The following is a 16,827-nucleotide window of genomic DNA, read 5'->3' as shown; positions in this document are numbered from 1 at the left end:
CATGGAAGGCAGTCACCTCTTGAAAATTAGGGCTGAGAGCATATCCACTTGGAAGTGAGGGGTCAGCAGAGGAGGGGTGACAAGACCGGAAAGGGGAAAGCTTGGCTGCAAGAGGAGAAGACAGCTGAAACGCAAAGAGAGGACATGGGTGTCCTGGGTCCTTCTTTCCCAGATCCTGGTTCCAGCTGAAAGGCCACCTGCATTTCCTCGTCTGAGAATATTAAGTAGATTCTCCTTTTGTGCTTGGGTGGGTTTCAGTTACTCATACCTCTACTGTCACTTAAATAAGAGAAAAACAGCCAAATAAAGAAGCAAGGTCCCAGTTCAATTCAGTTCATTGCAATTTATTTAATTTAAAAATAAAAAACAGAAACAAAACAAAACAAAAATCAGCTTCCAATGAAAATACGAACACTTTGGGTGGCTATCCAGCATTTTTTTTTTTTTTTTAAGTTTTCCCTGTAGGCTGTTTTGGGCTCAAACCAATCAAAGGAGTGAAAACCAATTTTGACTGGAGACATAAAGCATGATGCACCAATTAAATTACACCAATATATTATTATAATACCTTTGAAATGCCTTTCAGACCAATAAATAAAAAAAGACAAATTCAAATAAAAAAGTCAACTTTTTATTACAAAAAAAATAGAAATTAAATTAAAGTCACAACACGGATTTAAAAAAAAAAATGTGCAGTCAAGTTTCTCTTTCTCTTTTTTTTCTTCTAGGAATGATACCATGCCAGTAAATCCCTACAGAACATTTCCAGTTTGGCAATAAGCAGTCAGTCGATCATTCACATTTGTACTCAAGACAGCAGGCCTGGGTAACGTCCACCGAATCACCCTGAAAAGTGCTCCCATCCTCTGAACAGCAGCACCTAGTAACAGACTGGATATTCAGAGGACTTGGCATTTTCATTTTGCCTGGGGTCTTGAAGCACTTCCTGAAAACTGATCATGCCTTGAAATTTACCTGTAAAAAGTAGTATAATTCTACTCCTTTGGCAACTGTGTAAACTAAGACACCAAAAGACCCACAGAGACAGGAAAGGACCAGGAGAGCTGATCTGGGATCTCCTGTTTGGTCCACCAGGTCATGTAAGTGTCTCTCACTTGTAATTCCGTGGAAATGAATCAAGCCTGACTTCCTCGGCTGGGGACTGGCTGGTAGGGAGGACAGGACATTGGCTGGTAGGGAGGACAGGACATCATCAGGAAGCAGGGGAGCTGCTTTTCACAACTTTTCCCTCCATTCCAAGATTTTCCTTGAAAGGACACAGTCAACACAAAATCTAGAATCAGAGGGTGTTGTAGAATACTGAACTAGGGTATGGGAGATGAAATAACCCACCCTCCAGTCTTCACTAAAGGGAAAACAGTCCCCCCCCCAACCCCCGACACTGACGGTTCCTATGGGACTCAACTCAGGATCTCAGCCTCTGCCTAGCAGACTCTCATGACCAAATCCATTGTACGAGTTATGGACAAAAGAGAATACACGTGTGTTTGGGGCGAGGGGGAAGGAAGTAGAATGATTTTCCTTAACATTATTACCCTTGGATTAGAAGAATGGAAATAGTAAACAGATGGAATCACTTGGCAGAAGGATAAAAACATCCACCAGGAGGTAGGTATGATCCCAAGGTCTCCTGAGAGTGCCCACACAGGACAGCAGCCACGCGTGAGGACCAGCGGTGCAGCTGTCCAGCTGTCCAGAGAAGATTCCAGAAAAGGTCACAAAAAATGAGACAAGAAATAGAGGTTCAGAATCACTTCCGTGTACCCAAACACCCCACACCATTTGCCATCCGTAAAATTTTCTCTTCTGAGCCTACATGGGAGTGAAGGAAGGAGGTGGGATGGAATGAAAGGAAATGGAGAAGCTTCCTTGCTCAACCCTCTCTGGCTACATAAACCAAAGCCAGCGCCTGTAGCCATCTCCCCTGGGAACAGCTGTTTCTGCTCAGTGTTCTTGGTGCCTTAAGGTGAATTCTTAAGGTGAACTATATAGTATCTGTTAGTTTTTCCAAAAACAGCCCCAAGGCTAGTCTCCTGATATACCTGGGTGGTCGTGAGAAGTCAGCCATGTTGAAACAAAGGTTTTGACTTGCCCAAGTGAGTCACCCCAAATTTCCAAGGTAAGACCACTAATCCCAAATCCAGTATCTGAACTGAAGCTGTCCCATGTGGGAGTGAGTCCATGTGTCCTGTCACCTGGGTGCTCAGAAGGCAAATGCCTAGTTTATTTTATAAGCTAGGAGCCTGTCACCCCCATTTTTCTGCCACCACCAAAACCATTTGGATGATTTCTCAGGAAACATTTTCTCTTCTGGATGCTTCCTCCCAACCCACTCAGATCTTTCCCCACCTTCTTCGTTCGAATAGATAGGACCTTCTTTTCACCAAAACCGTAGGCCTTCAAAACCACAACTCAGAACACCTATTTGGAAAAGCACCTTCTGCCTGACCTCCCTTTCCTCATCCTCATATCTCACCTACTCACTAACTCCCTAGAAACAAGCTCCCCTACCTCTGAGGAACCTACCCCGATGGACAGGGAAAACATATGCTATTAGTAAACAGGGCAAATGGCTGAGGCAGTTATTCCTTTGTAGATTATAGACAGTATCGCATCCAATTCCCAGATTCAAGCAGGCAAGAACCCAAGAGGCAGCATTCCAGTTAATATTGAGACATTAAAGAAATTGACAAGTTGCCCCCATTGGCTGCTGTGGGTCAACTTCCATTCATCTGCGCAAACACGACAAGGGGTCACAAGCCCCACAATTCATCATAGGTTTGACCTCTGACACCACTGTCTTTTTCCCTGTCCAATCTCAGGAGGTTGCACTGAAGACAGCAAGAAGCGCTGCTTTCAAAACTCACCATGGGCTGACTCTATGTTCCTGATCAGTCTTATCTCTGACCATTCAAAGGATAGTATCAAATGAACAAATGCCCCCCTAGCGGCATGAGTTAATGCAGAGCGCACGGGATGCCTTAGCCCAACCCAGGATTTATCCAGGGCAAGGGTGGAAACTACCTGGTGTGAGTGCTTCTGCCACTCCCGTCCCACCTCCATGGCAGCCATTACTAATCAATCACAGCACTCCTTCCCTATGCTCAAATCAGCACCCCCAGCAGCCATCAGCAATCAATCGCCAACTCAAGATCTGAAACCCATGGCCAACCCAATGGTTCAAACTTGCTGTGAGCACAGGAGAGCTCTTCAAGCTCGCTCAAAGCAGATGGCCCTGTCTATCTGACAGTGCTCCCTCTCCCATCTGCTTCAAGCCTCCAAATGCTGGCCAATTCCTCCCTTGGACAGCTGGTGGTGATGCCATACAACAAATGCCAATTAGGACCCAAATTCTGACTGGCAGTTGGCAGGACTGGCAGAGCGCCCACTTTCCCTTTTAGGTGCTGACTCAAGACGGCCAGCTGGGCCAAGCAAGACAGCACCCATCCCTTATCAGTCTATTTTCATGACCAACAAAGAGGTAACCAGCTCATTAGCGAAGTCTTTGCTCCCACTCCTCCCTCTACCCACCCTCACCCCACCCTGCCCCGGGAGCTAGTTGAGCTTGCTGCAGATCTCCAGGGCTTTCTTGTAGACCTGAGTCACATCATCCATGTCCGTAAGGAGGGAGAAGCTGCTGTCTCCCAGCCGGTTCCGGTACCGCTTCAGGTACTGGGGCCGGGGCCGGTTCTGGAGTCCCTCAAAGTCCTGGATCTGGAGGAAGTTTTCTGCAGAGACGCAGCTGCGGATGCGCTGGCGGGCGGGGCGATTCTCCTGCAAATCCAGCAAGTCGAAGGAGTCGCTGGACAAGACACTGTCATCGCTGACCACGCTGGAAGGCCGGCTGTAGCTCCGGTTCAGGCCCTCCGCGGGGACGCCGGGCTCCAGCAACGACGCCAGCGAGGGCCCGTCGGGGCTGGTGAGCGCCGGGTCCAGGGTCCCTGCGGAGTACTTGCTGCTGTGTTTCAAGATGCCCTTCCGGCGGCAGGAGAGGCTGTGGACGGTCGGCCTGGCCGGGTCCGGGGGGCTGGGGGAAGGGAGGCTGCTCCCCAGGCCATCATTACTGTCCAACAGCTCGGAAGACTCGCTGCGCTCTGGGGAAGAGTAGTAGCCCGACTCTCTCTGCTGGGTCTTTTTCAAGATGCCCTTCTTGGGCATCGTGGCTGACTGTTTGGGGCTGAGCTTGCCAGGGGCGTCCGCCTCCGGGGAGCTGGGGAGGGGCCCGGCAGTCCGATACAAGTCCTGCTCCATCTTGAAAGCAGAGGGCAGGGGGGAACCGACGACGCCCTCGATGAAGCCGGTGCTGTGCGAGCGATGCTCGCTGTTGCTCCGCTTCTTCAGAATTCCTTTGGGCCTCTTGGAAGCCAGCTTGGACGGGCTTTCCGGCACCGAGTCCTGGCCGGACTGGGCAAAGTCATTCTCTTTCTTGGACTTCTTCAGCGAGCGCTGCCGCTCCAGCATGACCTCGGCGGGGCCGGGTTTGGCCAGGGCCTTCATTTTCGCTTCCGCCTCAGCCTGAAGCCCAGTGGACCGGTGATGCCAGTCGATAATGCGAGCCAGGAGCGGGGACTCGGAGCTGTGCAGGGCGTCACAGTCGCAGACGCTGCTCTTGTAGCCCCAGTTCACCCACCAGTGGTTGGCAATGTCCTCGATGGTGGCCCTGCGGTCGGGGTTCACCATCAGCATCCACCGAATGAGTCCTCGGGCGTCTGCGGGGCAAGAAGCAAAAGGAAGACGGGTTAGCTGGTGCTTGGGGCTTCGTGGCCGGGCTGAGACCCCGGGAGCGGCTACGACACTCTCACCGGAGGAAAATCCAACGTGAGCCTTGGCCCCGCCACGCGATGGGGCAGTGGCCCCGCGTTCCAGCATGTCCATGAAAAGCGTCCCCGGCACTCAGCCAGGCCAGTGCGCTCTCACTCTGTATGTTTTTGTGTATGAAGAAAGGGATGTCATGGAGCTGCGGCACTTGCTCTCAACTCATCTTTAAAAATGGGGACCAGCCCTCCCTGGTGGCGCAGCGGGTTAGAGCACAGCACTAAGAAGCTAAAGCCACTTCCGCATGAGTTCGATTGCCGCCTGCCCCAGAGGAGCTCCACATGGCGTGGCAGACCTCTCCTGATCCGCCCGCTGCTCCCCTCAGCAGTGTATTTTGGTCATCCGCCTGTTCTGCTCGCCACTGTCTCTGGTGAATCCTCTCACCCTCCGCATCTCTGGCCTGTACCCCAGTTCTGTATGAATAAATAAATCTTTAAAAAAATAAATAAAAATAAAAATGGGGACCATCTGGTGATGGCACATGGGTGATTTGGTGATGGGAAACCCAAGGGGATTGCAACTGAGATGGAAAAATGCACAAAATATGTAAAAAATAAACTATTATAAAATTTTTTTAAAAATGGGGACCATCAGGTCCTCCCTGGTGGCGCAACGGGCTAAAGTACAGCACCCTGAACCTCGCTGCTGCTGCTTTACCGCCTGCATCCCCCACCTCCCGGCCCCACCCCTGTCCTGGAGCTGACCCACATGGCGCGGCAGACCTCTCCTGACCCTCCTGCTGCTCCCCTCAGCAGGGTACTTCGTTATCTGCCTGTTCTGCTCCCCACTCTGTCTCTGGTAAATCCTCTCATGACCCCTGCACCTCTGGCCTGTACCCCAGTTCTGAATGCACAAATAAATCTTTTTTTCAAAAATGGGTACCATCAGCTAAGCGGGAAAGAATCCCGACCCGACCCGGAGCAGGACCCCAATGTTCCCCGATGACTATTATTTTACAGAAAGGGGAAACAGGTGTAGGTTACCCTGATGTCCTGCAAACACTCAGCACCACCATCTCGGGAAAGTGGCAGCACAAAAAGGAAATTTGGGACTGAGCCGTCCAGAAAGGCCTCCTCACCGGAGGGGCAGGCGGAGAAAGACGCACCTGGGCGGAAGAAGGGCCGCCCCAAAGCTGGCCTCACCCCGCGCCTTGGCAGGTTCCGAGACCCACACCCAGTGAGCTCACCCACTCCCCTCTCTGACGCCAGGCACGCCGGCTGAGCTCTCAGACCAGAGCGAGCTCCATCTGCATCCCTTTACAGCCTGTCCGAAAAATTCCACACAAATGTCTGCTGCCAGAAAACGAGGGGAGAGCCCCAAGGGGGCTCTAAGGAGGCTACAGGCACCAGCTGACTCTCGCAGCTTCTAAGTTGACTTTTAAGACCAAACTGTGCTCTCCCAATGGGGGTTGAATTATATCCTGGGAAATGAGACCTTCCCTTAGCCTCTTAATAACTAATGAGTAGCTCAAAAGGGCCTAGCAATGGGGCTTGAGTGAGCTGCACCACTAGCTGCTAGCGTCCCTGAGTGCAGGAGGCTGTGGTGCGCAGCGGAGAGAGCACACAGGTGCTAGGCAGGCTCCACTCAGGCGTGGCCATCGTGCTGTGGGCCAGGAATTCAGTGGGTCGAAAAAATAACTTAAAGGAGGTGACTTTACACCGAAGTGCACCTGTAACAAGATCATACATGCATCAGTTGACAACCATCTTGGGATAAGGTCGCAGGAGTCTGCTCCTGTTTCCCCAGGATCAATGCCTCAGTAGTCACCCTGTGCTGACTCGTTCTTAGCAACGTTAGCGAGCGCAACCATCACAACCCCTGACAGCCTGCGTGTGTGGGATGTGTGTGAAGGACGTACATCCTTTACGTGTCTGTGTTAACTGCTCTCCAAGGCTAGCACCTCTTTCCAACGTTACATGATGCTCCCTCCTCAAGAGATGGAACTTACTGTCTCGGTTGTTTCAACCAACAGAACAAGGTGAAAGGGATGTTATCTGGCTCCCAAGCACCTACTAGGAAGACTGGCAACATCTTTTCCTTCCTTCGTGCCCTGAGCTGCCATGTCAGAAGTCCAGGCTTCCTCCAGGAGAGAGACCCACAAAGAGGAGCACCCCAATAACCCGCAGTTCCAGCAGAAAGCCCAGGAGAAGTCAGAAGGGCTGGCTGGAGCCGCTGCAGGGACCATAGCTCCTGGGTGTTTAAAGCCTCTAAGAGTTCATTTTGGGGATGGGACAGAGTTGTTACTCGGCAATGAAACAGTGCTGCGTGCTGTTTCCTTGGCAGGGGACACAGGAGCGTCAAAGAACAGCTCCCACCTCCACCTCCATGGCGCTTGGACTCCGCAGTCAGGATGGTTTGGGCGACTGTAGGGGCTGGGAGGAATATCATGTCCTATCTTTTCCAGAATTTTAATTTATATTGGAGAAATTGAATTCAAATAGAAAAAAGGGACTTGGCCAAATTCAGCAAGCACATAGGACCAAGAGCCTCCTTCTGTGTTAAAGAACTTCGGAAATTTTCATTGGGGGATGTTTGTGTACAGGAGGCATAACTAGCCAGCTCTGCAAGAAGGCAAAGATTTGGAGAGAAGAACAAGGAAAAACAAGCGCCTCTTTGTAGACACTGGCACAAAAGCAGGCGTGTGAGCAGGTAAGGCGGCCACCCCCCTGGGGCCTGGCCCTTGGAAACCCAACCCACCTGAGGGCTGCGTGGGCTCCTGGTACTCTCCACTGCTGATCTGCCGGATGAGGTTTTTGTGATCAAAGCCATCGAAGGGCATCGTTCCATAAACGAGGGTGTAAAGCAACACGCCCAGGGCCCAGCTGTCCACCTGCAGCAGAGAGACAGGACATTGAGGAGCTGGGAAAGCCAGGGTGTCTCCCAAACCATTAGCATCACAGCCCGCGACCCCAAGACCTGAATTCAGGGCAGCCAGCCTCCCCCCGCCCCCCACAGCAGCCTGGCAAGTGATGGGCCACGCGGCTGGGACCCGCCTAGGGTCTGACCTGTCTGTCTCAAACTGTTCGCCAACAGTCCCAACCTACAGACTCTCCAAACTGAGAACCAAACAAAAAAGATGTTCTCAAACAGATGATCAGGCGGGAAATCCAAGTGCTTACAAGAGCCAGGCAGACAACAAACACCAGCAAAGCCAGAGAGGTGGTGGGGTGCATCATGGAGCGCTGGGGACAGCGTGCATTCACCCTGGGCACCCCACTCTGCCAGCTGCCGCCTCCAGCCTGGTGAGGTCCTTCGGTCTCTTGGGAAAAGCCTCAAGTCAGGCTTTTAGGTGAGATGCCCCAACTATTGAAAAGTCTGTTTTGATTTTTAGCTTTGACTTGTTGTTTTTGTCTTCCAAAATGACTGGGAGTTTGCTTGCTCCCCTGATGACAGGCCGCCAGCTTGTAACCTTGGAAACCGGTATAGATGAGAGGAGCGCTCGTCTCTGGTCAATTGACAGTGGCAGTTTCTACAATTCTGTAAATCGAATCCGGTGTTTCTCCCTCGCTTTCCTGTTTTAGGAAGACCTTCTCTTCACGGGGCTCTTGGCTTCCCTCTCTAAACCCTCGGGCCTGCCCCCAAACACTCTTAAACAGAGACACACTCGGAAAGAAGCATGGAGTGACTGACTTAAAGGACAGTGAGTGAATGAATCTCTGTAAAGAGAATCATCTTTTTAAAGGAAAACAATCAGTCTCAACTCACCAGTTCTCAAAATAACATTTTCTCATACTTATGTAAGAAGTGAATTTTCCATGAATTACAAGATGCGATTAAAATGTACATCCATGATCAAAAGGGATGCAAAATGATATTCACTGCTCGGGTTTTTTTGTTTTGTTTTTTTCTAGTTTGTTTTTGTTTTGTCCAATTTGTTATAACAGGAAAAAAAAAAAAAACCAGAAACTATCTAGGGCTGGAGAAGTGATGTATTCATCCAACGAACCATTATGTCGCCATTGAAAGCCATGTTTTTAGTAGTAGTGATTTAGGAAAGTATCACAGCATATCTTAGGGATCTACACTCACAAAAAGTTTTAAAACTCACAAAATACATTAACTGGTTATCACTTTTGGGGGATTACAGGCAACTTTATTTTCTTTAAGATTTTGTGGATTTTTAAAACTTTTCTCCCAGGTGTGTCTGTTAGGCCTTGAATAATCACATAAGGAAAAGGGGTTTGTATTTGCTTGCTTTCAAAAAAAAAATTTTTCAGGATCCATGTCTCACCCTCCTGGCCTTTTCTCTCCCCCAAGCTCTCTGTCACACACACACACTCTCACTCCAGAAAACCCACTCACCTCTGGTCCTCGGTAAGGCCTGCCATTGACAATTTCCGGAGAAGCATAGAGTGGACTCCCACAAAATGTTTGCAAGAACTTGTCCTTCTGATACAGGTTGGAAAGGCCAAAGTCAGCAATCTACAAAGAGAAGAAGGATACAGGGGGCTTGTTAGGGTTCCCTCAAATGCCTGCACTCAATCAACTCACACCACCCAGCACTGGGCACCTGAGGGTCCCTGGGTGGGTTTGCCAGCCGGGTCGCCTTTTCCTCTCCAGCCCAGAGTCTTCACACGCGGACCAGTGAGGACCCCTGTCCAGTGCCACCAGCTGCAGCCCTTAGTGTCCACCACAGGCGTGTGTCTCTGCACACTTCACTGTTACACAAGGTGACTCCTTTCTTGGGCTCTGGATTTGAACTTCAATATCAACTTGCCCTCAGAATTGCCCTATAAAACTACATGCTTGATGCTTGTGATGAACAGTAAGTGCGTAACTATTCATTTGGAATTTGTCCATCCATGGCCCTGTTTGTCTCCACGGAGCTGTCTGTACCATGGCACGGGACGCCATGACGTGGGCCCCTGACGACATCACATTGTTTCCACCCGCCCTCATGTCGGGACTGTGCTGTGCCTGCCCCGTGGCCCACAGTGAAGTGGATTCAGAACACTGGGCTGTGAGTCATTATCTCCCAGCCTGATCTCTGCCCCCAGACATCTGTATGACATGAAGAAGGTCACTGAGTGGCTCAGCCTCAGCTTACCCGCCAAAATATGGGAGCCTAAGACTCCTGCCCTGCTCCAGGCCACGGAAACAGAACAATAAGGAGAAGATCGATCATAATGAAACCATGAATGTGAATGTCTTTTATGACCTTCAAGCTCCTTGCAAACTTTTCCCTTCATCTGGCTTCTGTTGCATTGCTCATCCCTGGAAACCCTCTTCTCCTGAAGTGTCTAACTTGTTGTACTTGACGGGAGCACACTTCCCTCTGTATATATAAACTTACAGATATATCAAGCCTATTATTAAGATAGGTAGTCATATTTTGAAAAGCACAAGATAATTAACAGAAGCTTCAAATTTTTACTAGTCACCACTGACTGAGCAACCTCCCGTCATCAAGTCCTGTTCGCTACTCTCTCAAGCAGTCCTTCCTGCAATCTACTAATACAACAACGTCACTGTCCTTGATGCCACTGAACTGGGCACCTAAAAACCAGTTAGATGGTCACTGTGATACTGGGGATATTTCATGACAGTTTTTGGACCATTTAACAGGTGGAGAAACTGAGGCTTAGGGAGACCAGGCCATTCACCGCCCGCCACAGGGTTATCAGCCAGGTCAGCCCGCTCTCGAAAGCTCCCAACCGCATTGCACGGTGCCTGAGGATGTTCATGCTTCAATGCACCCCTGCCAGTCTGTGGGCAGCACCCCCAGACCTCGGCCACCCCCATGATGACTTCTATTTAGGCCTATAAATAGGCTGAGCGCTTCACACGCCCGGACGGCAGCCCAGCCGTGAGGCTGAGGTTCTGCTCAATGCAGTCCCCAGAACAAGCTTATTTTGCAAAAGCCTTCCCTGAATGAATGGAATGTCACTGAGAGCTGAGGCACTTCTGCCCTCTGAAAACACACGCTCCAAAAACGGCCTTCTTGGAGCTCACATGGCACTTAATTGCCCTGAATTCCATTTTCTTATCAAGGCCCCTGGCTGGCTGGCAGGAAGCTGGTTGGAAGCTCATGAAGTGTGCCCTGTCAATCAGCAGAGGGACAGAAGGGTTGCAGCCGGACATGCTCAGAAGCCATGCTAAGTCCTCTCCTCACAGCTAAGCAGGAAGCCACAGGAGAGCGTGTCCTAAGGCAAAACATGCCCTACCTACCCCTTCAATGTTTGTGGAGTCTGGAGGCTGCATGACCTTACACACACACACACACACACACACACACACACACACACACACGTGTGAGCACACACGAGACGCCCTCGAACAGCACATGAGAATGCCACTTGCATGCACTCCCTCCGGGCGTCCCCCAAGCCTGCGGGTCCCTGTTTTCTTTGCAGCCGTTCTGCGAAGCGAGGAAGTGAGTTTATGTTATGCCCACTCCCACCCTCCCAGACGGATGTTTATAGGCCTCTCCCGTAAAACTGTCATTGCAACTGACATGAGATTAATAGAAATCTAGCTTGGTCCCTGTTCTTGGCACTTGAATGGAAAAGCAGTGTTAACCAACATGTGCACGTAGCTCCCCAAATATGAGCCACTTACATGCGGGCCTTGGTTCTAAGATTTACCGCCCTCTGGAAGTTAATCGACTGTCAAGGGAGACAGCCTCAGTTGTGAGACCCTCAGAAGCCACCGCCTCCTCATCTCAGGCAGGCTGGCCAAATGGGCCACGGAGAAGATTAATGTACCAAAAGCGTGAAAGATGCTTCGGACAGCAGTGGGCACAGAGTGGAAGGCCCATAAATATTTGCTTTCCACTTTGTACATCCAGAGAGGTAACTTTATTAATGTCATGATACTCAAAACAGGTCTTTCCCCGACATCAGCTGTGAAGGAAAACGTGGAGGTTCCAAACTGGGAATTAAATTACTCTGAACAGATAAATGAAGAAACCGTCCCGTTCTCCATTCTCTATCAGGCCTTCACATTAAATCAACGAGAGCCTCCGTGGGGACTGGTGTGTCCCTGGCATCTCCACACTCATGGGAATAAATCCTGGTTCACAGCCTGCCGCAGCCTCGAGCCAGAGCTGAAGAAAGCTATTTGGCTCCTGTTACAATATTTTTTCGTTTATCTTCTACTGATGGCAAAGGATGCTGCATTTCCACTAAGGTGATCATGTAGCTTTCTTTCTCAAATAAATACAAGTTTTAAAAGTGAATTAAATTCATAAAAATTACTAAGTAAATGAACACCAAAGATACTAAGCAAAAGTAGTGCGTGAAGGAGGGAAAGAGCTGAAACTTGGGAGATAGTGATCTTAAACATTGTAAAACAAGGTAACCGAGTCCCAGAATTGGTGGATATGAATAAACACTGAGACGAGCTAATCCTGCCCCCTGCACTCTTTGGGAGTGCGACAGAAGGTAGGTTGGAAGGCTGAAGCAGCTTTGCTGGAATCACAGAGCCCAGAGCCAGACCTGCGCCGGAGGGTCTCGCCTGAGGGTCCCACCTGCAGATACCTGTGCCAGGGTGCAGGAGAATGGGGCAGGTGGAGTGACTCCAGCAGGGAGCGACTGGGCTTTGCTTTGAAGGTCCAATTTGGCTGACACTCTGGCAACAAACTTCGCAGGAAAGCAACTACCTCATTTTGCCCCTTCCCGAGCTGGTTCTGCACCAGCCTCTGGCCCTGCACGGTTCAGCTGGGACTCTGAAAAGGAGCCGCGGCTATCAGCGCCTGTGTCCTTCCTTGTTGGAGACTTTGTTGTGACCAGGTCCTTCTCAAGGCACACCCTGCTGCGTGAAAATCAGAGTCGGGAAGAATCATTCCCACTGCAAATGGATTCAGGCCCTATCACATGGGTGAACCTTGAAGATGTTACACAAAGTGAAACAAGTCAGACCCAAAGGGACAGACAGTCTTTGTTCCACTGACATGCAGAACCAAGATCAGTCAAGTTCACAGAGACAGAGGGACAGTGGTGGTTCCAGGGGCTGCGGGGAGGGGGAAAGGTGGGGAGGGGCTTCTTAATAAGTACAGAGTTTCCACTATATACTCTGGCTGAACCATGTGATGCAAAAGTTCTAGAGGGGTGGTGATACGATTGCACAACAATGTGAATGTACTTCATGCCACTGAATCATACGTCTAAAAATGGTAAATCCTGTGTTACATTTTTTTTAACTGGCATATAAAAAAAAGCTGACGCTCAGATCACAGTGAATAATCACAGTGAGCTCACCGGATGAACACGGAGGATCAGATTACTGAGAAAGGATGCAGGTGACAATGAGAACATGAGTGATGGCCCACAGTCACCTGCAATACCTAAGAGGATGTCGGGCGGATGGAACACACTGGTGGTTTGGCAAGCCAGAAGAGCCTGGGCTGACCTTGGGCCAGGCACAGTTAGGTCATGGGTGGCACCAGCCATGTCACTCAGTTTCCTCCTCTGCAAAATGGGAATAACAATTCGACATCATCAAGGTGCTTTAAGGGTTGAAAGAACATCCACATGAAGCCCTGCAGTAGTTCTGTTACTGGCTGGCTATCAATGACAGCGGGGGTAAGATGCCGAGTCTGGCTGGCCACGCCCATGGGACCACGCCAACCGGGAGCCATGCCCAACCCACCGGGAGCCATGCCCATCAGGAGCCACGCCCATCAGGGAGCAGAGGGAAATTATCATCTATTTCTGAAATCAGCATGTCCAGCAGGAAGGGCTGCACGGCATGATGGGAAAAGCGAGGGATGCATGGCTTGAGTATTTGAGTCCAAGTCCCAGCCTCATTTCTTAGGGATTAGCATACTAGCTAACCCCTCCTGCTCTCTGAGAACCCTGGACCAGCAGTGTCATCACCAGTCAGGGCACGGTGTTAGCTAAGAATCTCAGGCCCCACCTCCTGGGGCAGAGTCCAAACGTTAACAAGATGCCCAGGGGGGCTCGTTCCCCTTAGTCATGCTGAGTCATGGTTTCTCCATCTGTAACATGGGGATAATACTAATGGAAGCCACCTCCAAGGGCTGATAAAGCAGCAAATGAGCTGATAATTAGCAAGTGCTTGACCCAGGCTTCCTTCAATGTGAGCAATTACCACTCAACCTCTCTGTTTCCACTGTCACTGGGAAAAAACCCACCAATGGAGCCCACCAGTGTTCAAACCGAAGTCAGGTAAATGAAGGGATGATGATGATGATGTGATGATGTAACAGCCACACTGCTACGTGCCAGTGGCTATTCTGCGTGCTCCATTTCATGGATTCAATCCTTACCTCAGCCCTCTGAGGAAGGTATCATTATTCTCCCCACTTTACAGAAGAGGAAACTGAGGCACAGGGCAGCACAGCGGCTGGCCTGTGACATGTGAAGCCCGGCCTTGGCCATAAAGCTCTGGAGAAAGGCAACTACTGTCAGTTGCCTTTGAGACGCTCTTCAGGAAGTCAGGACCCCACTAAGGAAGACACACTCTGCACCCCCTTTCCAGTGCTGGAGGTAACTGCCCGGTCTTCCTCATGACAGCCTGACCCTAGAGCTGTCAGGAAGTGAGGGTAGGGAGTGGAAGGAACAATGAGCAGGAGTGAGTGGCGTCAGCTTTCATTTTCAGAGGTTCAAAACTCACACTGTCTCTCTGGAGACTGACCAACCACAAGCCATCTGGGGGAGCTTTTAGCCACAGCTGCCCCCAGACGCAGCCTCTCAAAGGGGCACTCTGATTCATGATTCACCTGACTCTGGTGTCCCTGCACAGCTGATCTGGTGACCACGACCCAGAAGCCTGGCCACCGGCCACTTGAAACAGCTGTTTGCAAGTTGCCCACAGACAAGGTCAAACTGGCGAAAGCCAGCACCGTGAAAGTGCAATCTCTTAGATTTAGGGTAAATACGGTTAAGAGTGAGTGGACAGAGGTAGAATTTATTGGGCACCTTTCCTTACAATCAAAGAGCCGTAAGTTTGTAGCCAGCCCTATCACTCATTAGCTGCAGGAGCCTGCTCATTTACAAGATGAAAGCACTGAGATCCACTCCAGGGCAGACATCTGACAACAGAATGAAATAGGGGTGGGAAGTCATGCACAGACTCAGGCTTCCAGCAGAGGCTCCATAAAGGTTACTTTCCTTTTCAAGGATCCATGCCCCATTCCTGTGTTTTCTGCTTATTCCTCTTAAAAGGTCTTCATCCTGTTGAACTCCTACACATCCCTCAAAACCCACAATCCTTCAAATCACCATTTCGTTGGCAAAGGCTTTCAGGTCCATCCAGCTCTTGACCTGCCACTCCTACAACACTGATGGGCAAGTAGCAAGGGCACCTACCCTGCTAATGAATGAGAAGCAGCATTCAAGCGGAAACTCAAAGGAGCCAGAGAGCAGTGGAAAGAACATTCCAGGCAGAAAGAACTATGTGTGCAAAGGCCAAAGAAATGGTAGTGGATTCAAGAGCTCTAATCTTATGTAGGAGCCTCCTCTGACTATCCTAGCTAAGAAAACACCTGCCACTCACTAACCATACCCTGCATGGATTTTCTTCACCAGCATACATTCCTTTGTTCATTGTCTGTGTTTCCAACTGCAATTAAATCCATTAGGGCAAGTCCTTGTCTTCTTCCTTCACCTCTGTGTCCTTCTCATGGCTCATTATTACTGATGACTGAACAACTGTTAGACTCTGAGCTCCAAGAAGACAAGCACCTTGCCATCTGGTTCACTACTCAATCCCCAGCACCCAGCATGGGACCAGATACACAATAAGAACTTAGCAAATATCTATGGTTGAATAAGTACTGCCCACAGGAAATACGCAACTGCTAGACAGAAAAGTACAGGGATGAATGTGTGAATGTAAGCATGCAGGGAAAGATACAGAAAAAGAAAGAGAGAGAGAGATACACACAAGTGGGTAAATGAACAAATGGATGAATGAATTAATGTACGAATGCAGGGTTCTCACGATCATGTAATGAAAGCCCAGAGGCTCATCTGCTGAGCTGCCCTGCAAACGCAGAGCTATCTCTAGCTCATCTGAGCCTGGCCATTCAAAGCTTCTTTTCTTATCCACGGCAGCCGCCTTTCCATTGTCATCGGGGGTAACAGGCCACTTCCCCTCTGCCCCTCCACTCGGAGCCCTGAGAGCTCACCAAATTCCCAGCCCTCTTACAGGAGGTCAGCTGACCCTGGTGCCAGGACCTCCTCATTGTAAGGCACTTTTACAGGCGCCTTCTATGGGAATTGACAGCACGCCTCCCTCCCAGAGAGTGGGATGCAACTCTGGCCCGTTTTTATTAATTGCAAATTAATGCTGTGCCGGGTGTCTATTTTAGTAGACATGCTTCTCCCGAGCACGGAATGCACCCCAAAGAAGCGCATTGCTCTCATTCTTTCTGCTGACCGACTGTGTGAATATTTTTAGAAGCCACACCCTCCTGCCGTGGCCAGCTAAATCATTTCCAATGCCAGATGTGCTTGTTGCAAATCAACATCAGGCAGCGAAGAGGGGAGAGGAGCCGGCTATGTGGTCCCCACCACAACTGCAGCAACCTGTGGCAAGGTTAAAGCTGACAGGTCTCCTGGGCCAAAGGGCTCCACCCTTAGATACAAAGGGTGGACCCACCTTTGGGAGGCCCCCCGCCGGGGCGCCGAGGGGGGTCCTCACTGCTCGCCTCCTGTTGCTCGGTAACAGGCCGTCAGTGTCACTGACACAGAGGCCAGCTTGTGGCCATGTGTCTGCCTGCCTTTGTCACAAGTGCTCTTTCTTTCATTTTTCTTTCAGCAAAATGCTGAGTCAGGAAGCGCTGAGCCCAGGCAGACGAAGATAAATCCACACCAGCTGAAACACATTCTAAAAAACCTTGGAAGTGGGTGTGAGAGGATGAAAAGAGACTTTGCCTGGAAGTCAAACAAGTGAGTTCTGATCCCAGCTGCCTTCCCTTTGCTCACAAATCAAACGGCCTCAGGGCACCCCGTGCGTGATAAGCAGCCCAGGGAAGCAAAGATACAATAACTCGTCTACAGGAGTCCCTGCGTGATCCCAGGCGCG

At 50.2% G+C, this 16,827-nt stretch overlaps 1 protein-coding gene across 1 annotated transcript in view; it reads right to left on the bottom strand.

Moving 5' to 3' along the window:
* Positions 1–668: 668 nt before the first annotated feature.
* The window catches only part of NUAK1 (NUAK family, SNF1-like kinase, 1), a gene marked incomplete at its 5' end in the record, with an annotated part of 67,880 nt that continues 51,721 nt past the window's right edge, over positions 669–16,827 (bottom strand). The window contains 3 exons of the mRNA XM_012735131.1: positions 669–4,730; positions 7,534–7,666; positions 9,139–9,258. Of these exons, the coding sequence (XP_012590585.1) occupies positions 3,577–4,730; positions 7,534–7,666; positions 9,139–9,258 (1,407 nt within the window). The remainder of the gene's footprint in view (positions 4,731–7,533; positions 7,667–9,138; positions 9,259–16,827) is intronic.

The sequence above is a fragment of the Condylura cristata genome, unplaced genomic scaffold (genome assembly GCF_000260355.1).
Source record: "Condylura cristata isolate star-nosed mole 26May11 unplaced genomic scaffold, ConCri1.0 scaffold00004, whole genome shotgun sequence".
Lineage (NCBI taxonomy): Eukaryota > Metazoa > Chordata > Mammalia > Eulipotyphla > Talpidae > Condylura > Condylura cristata.
This window is presented reverse-complemented; position numbering and strand designations above follow the sequence as displayed.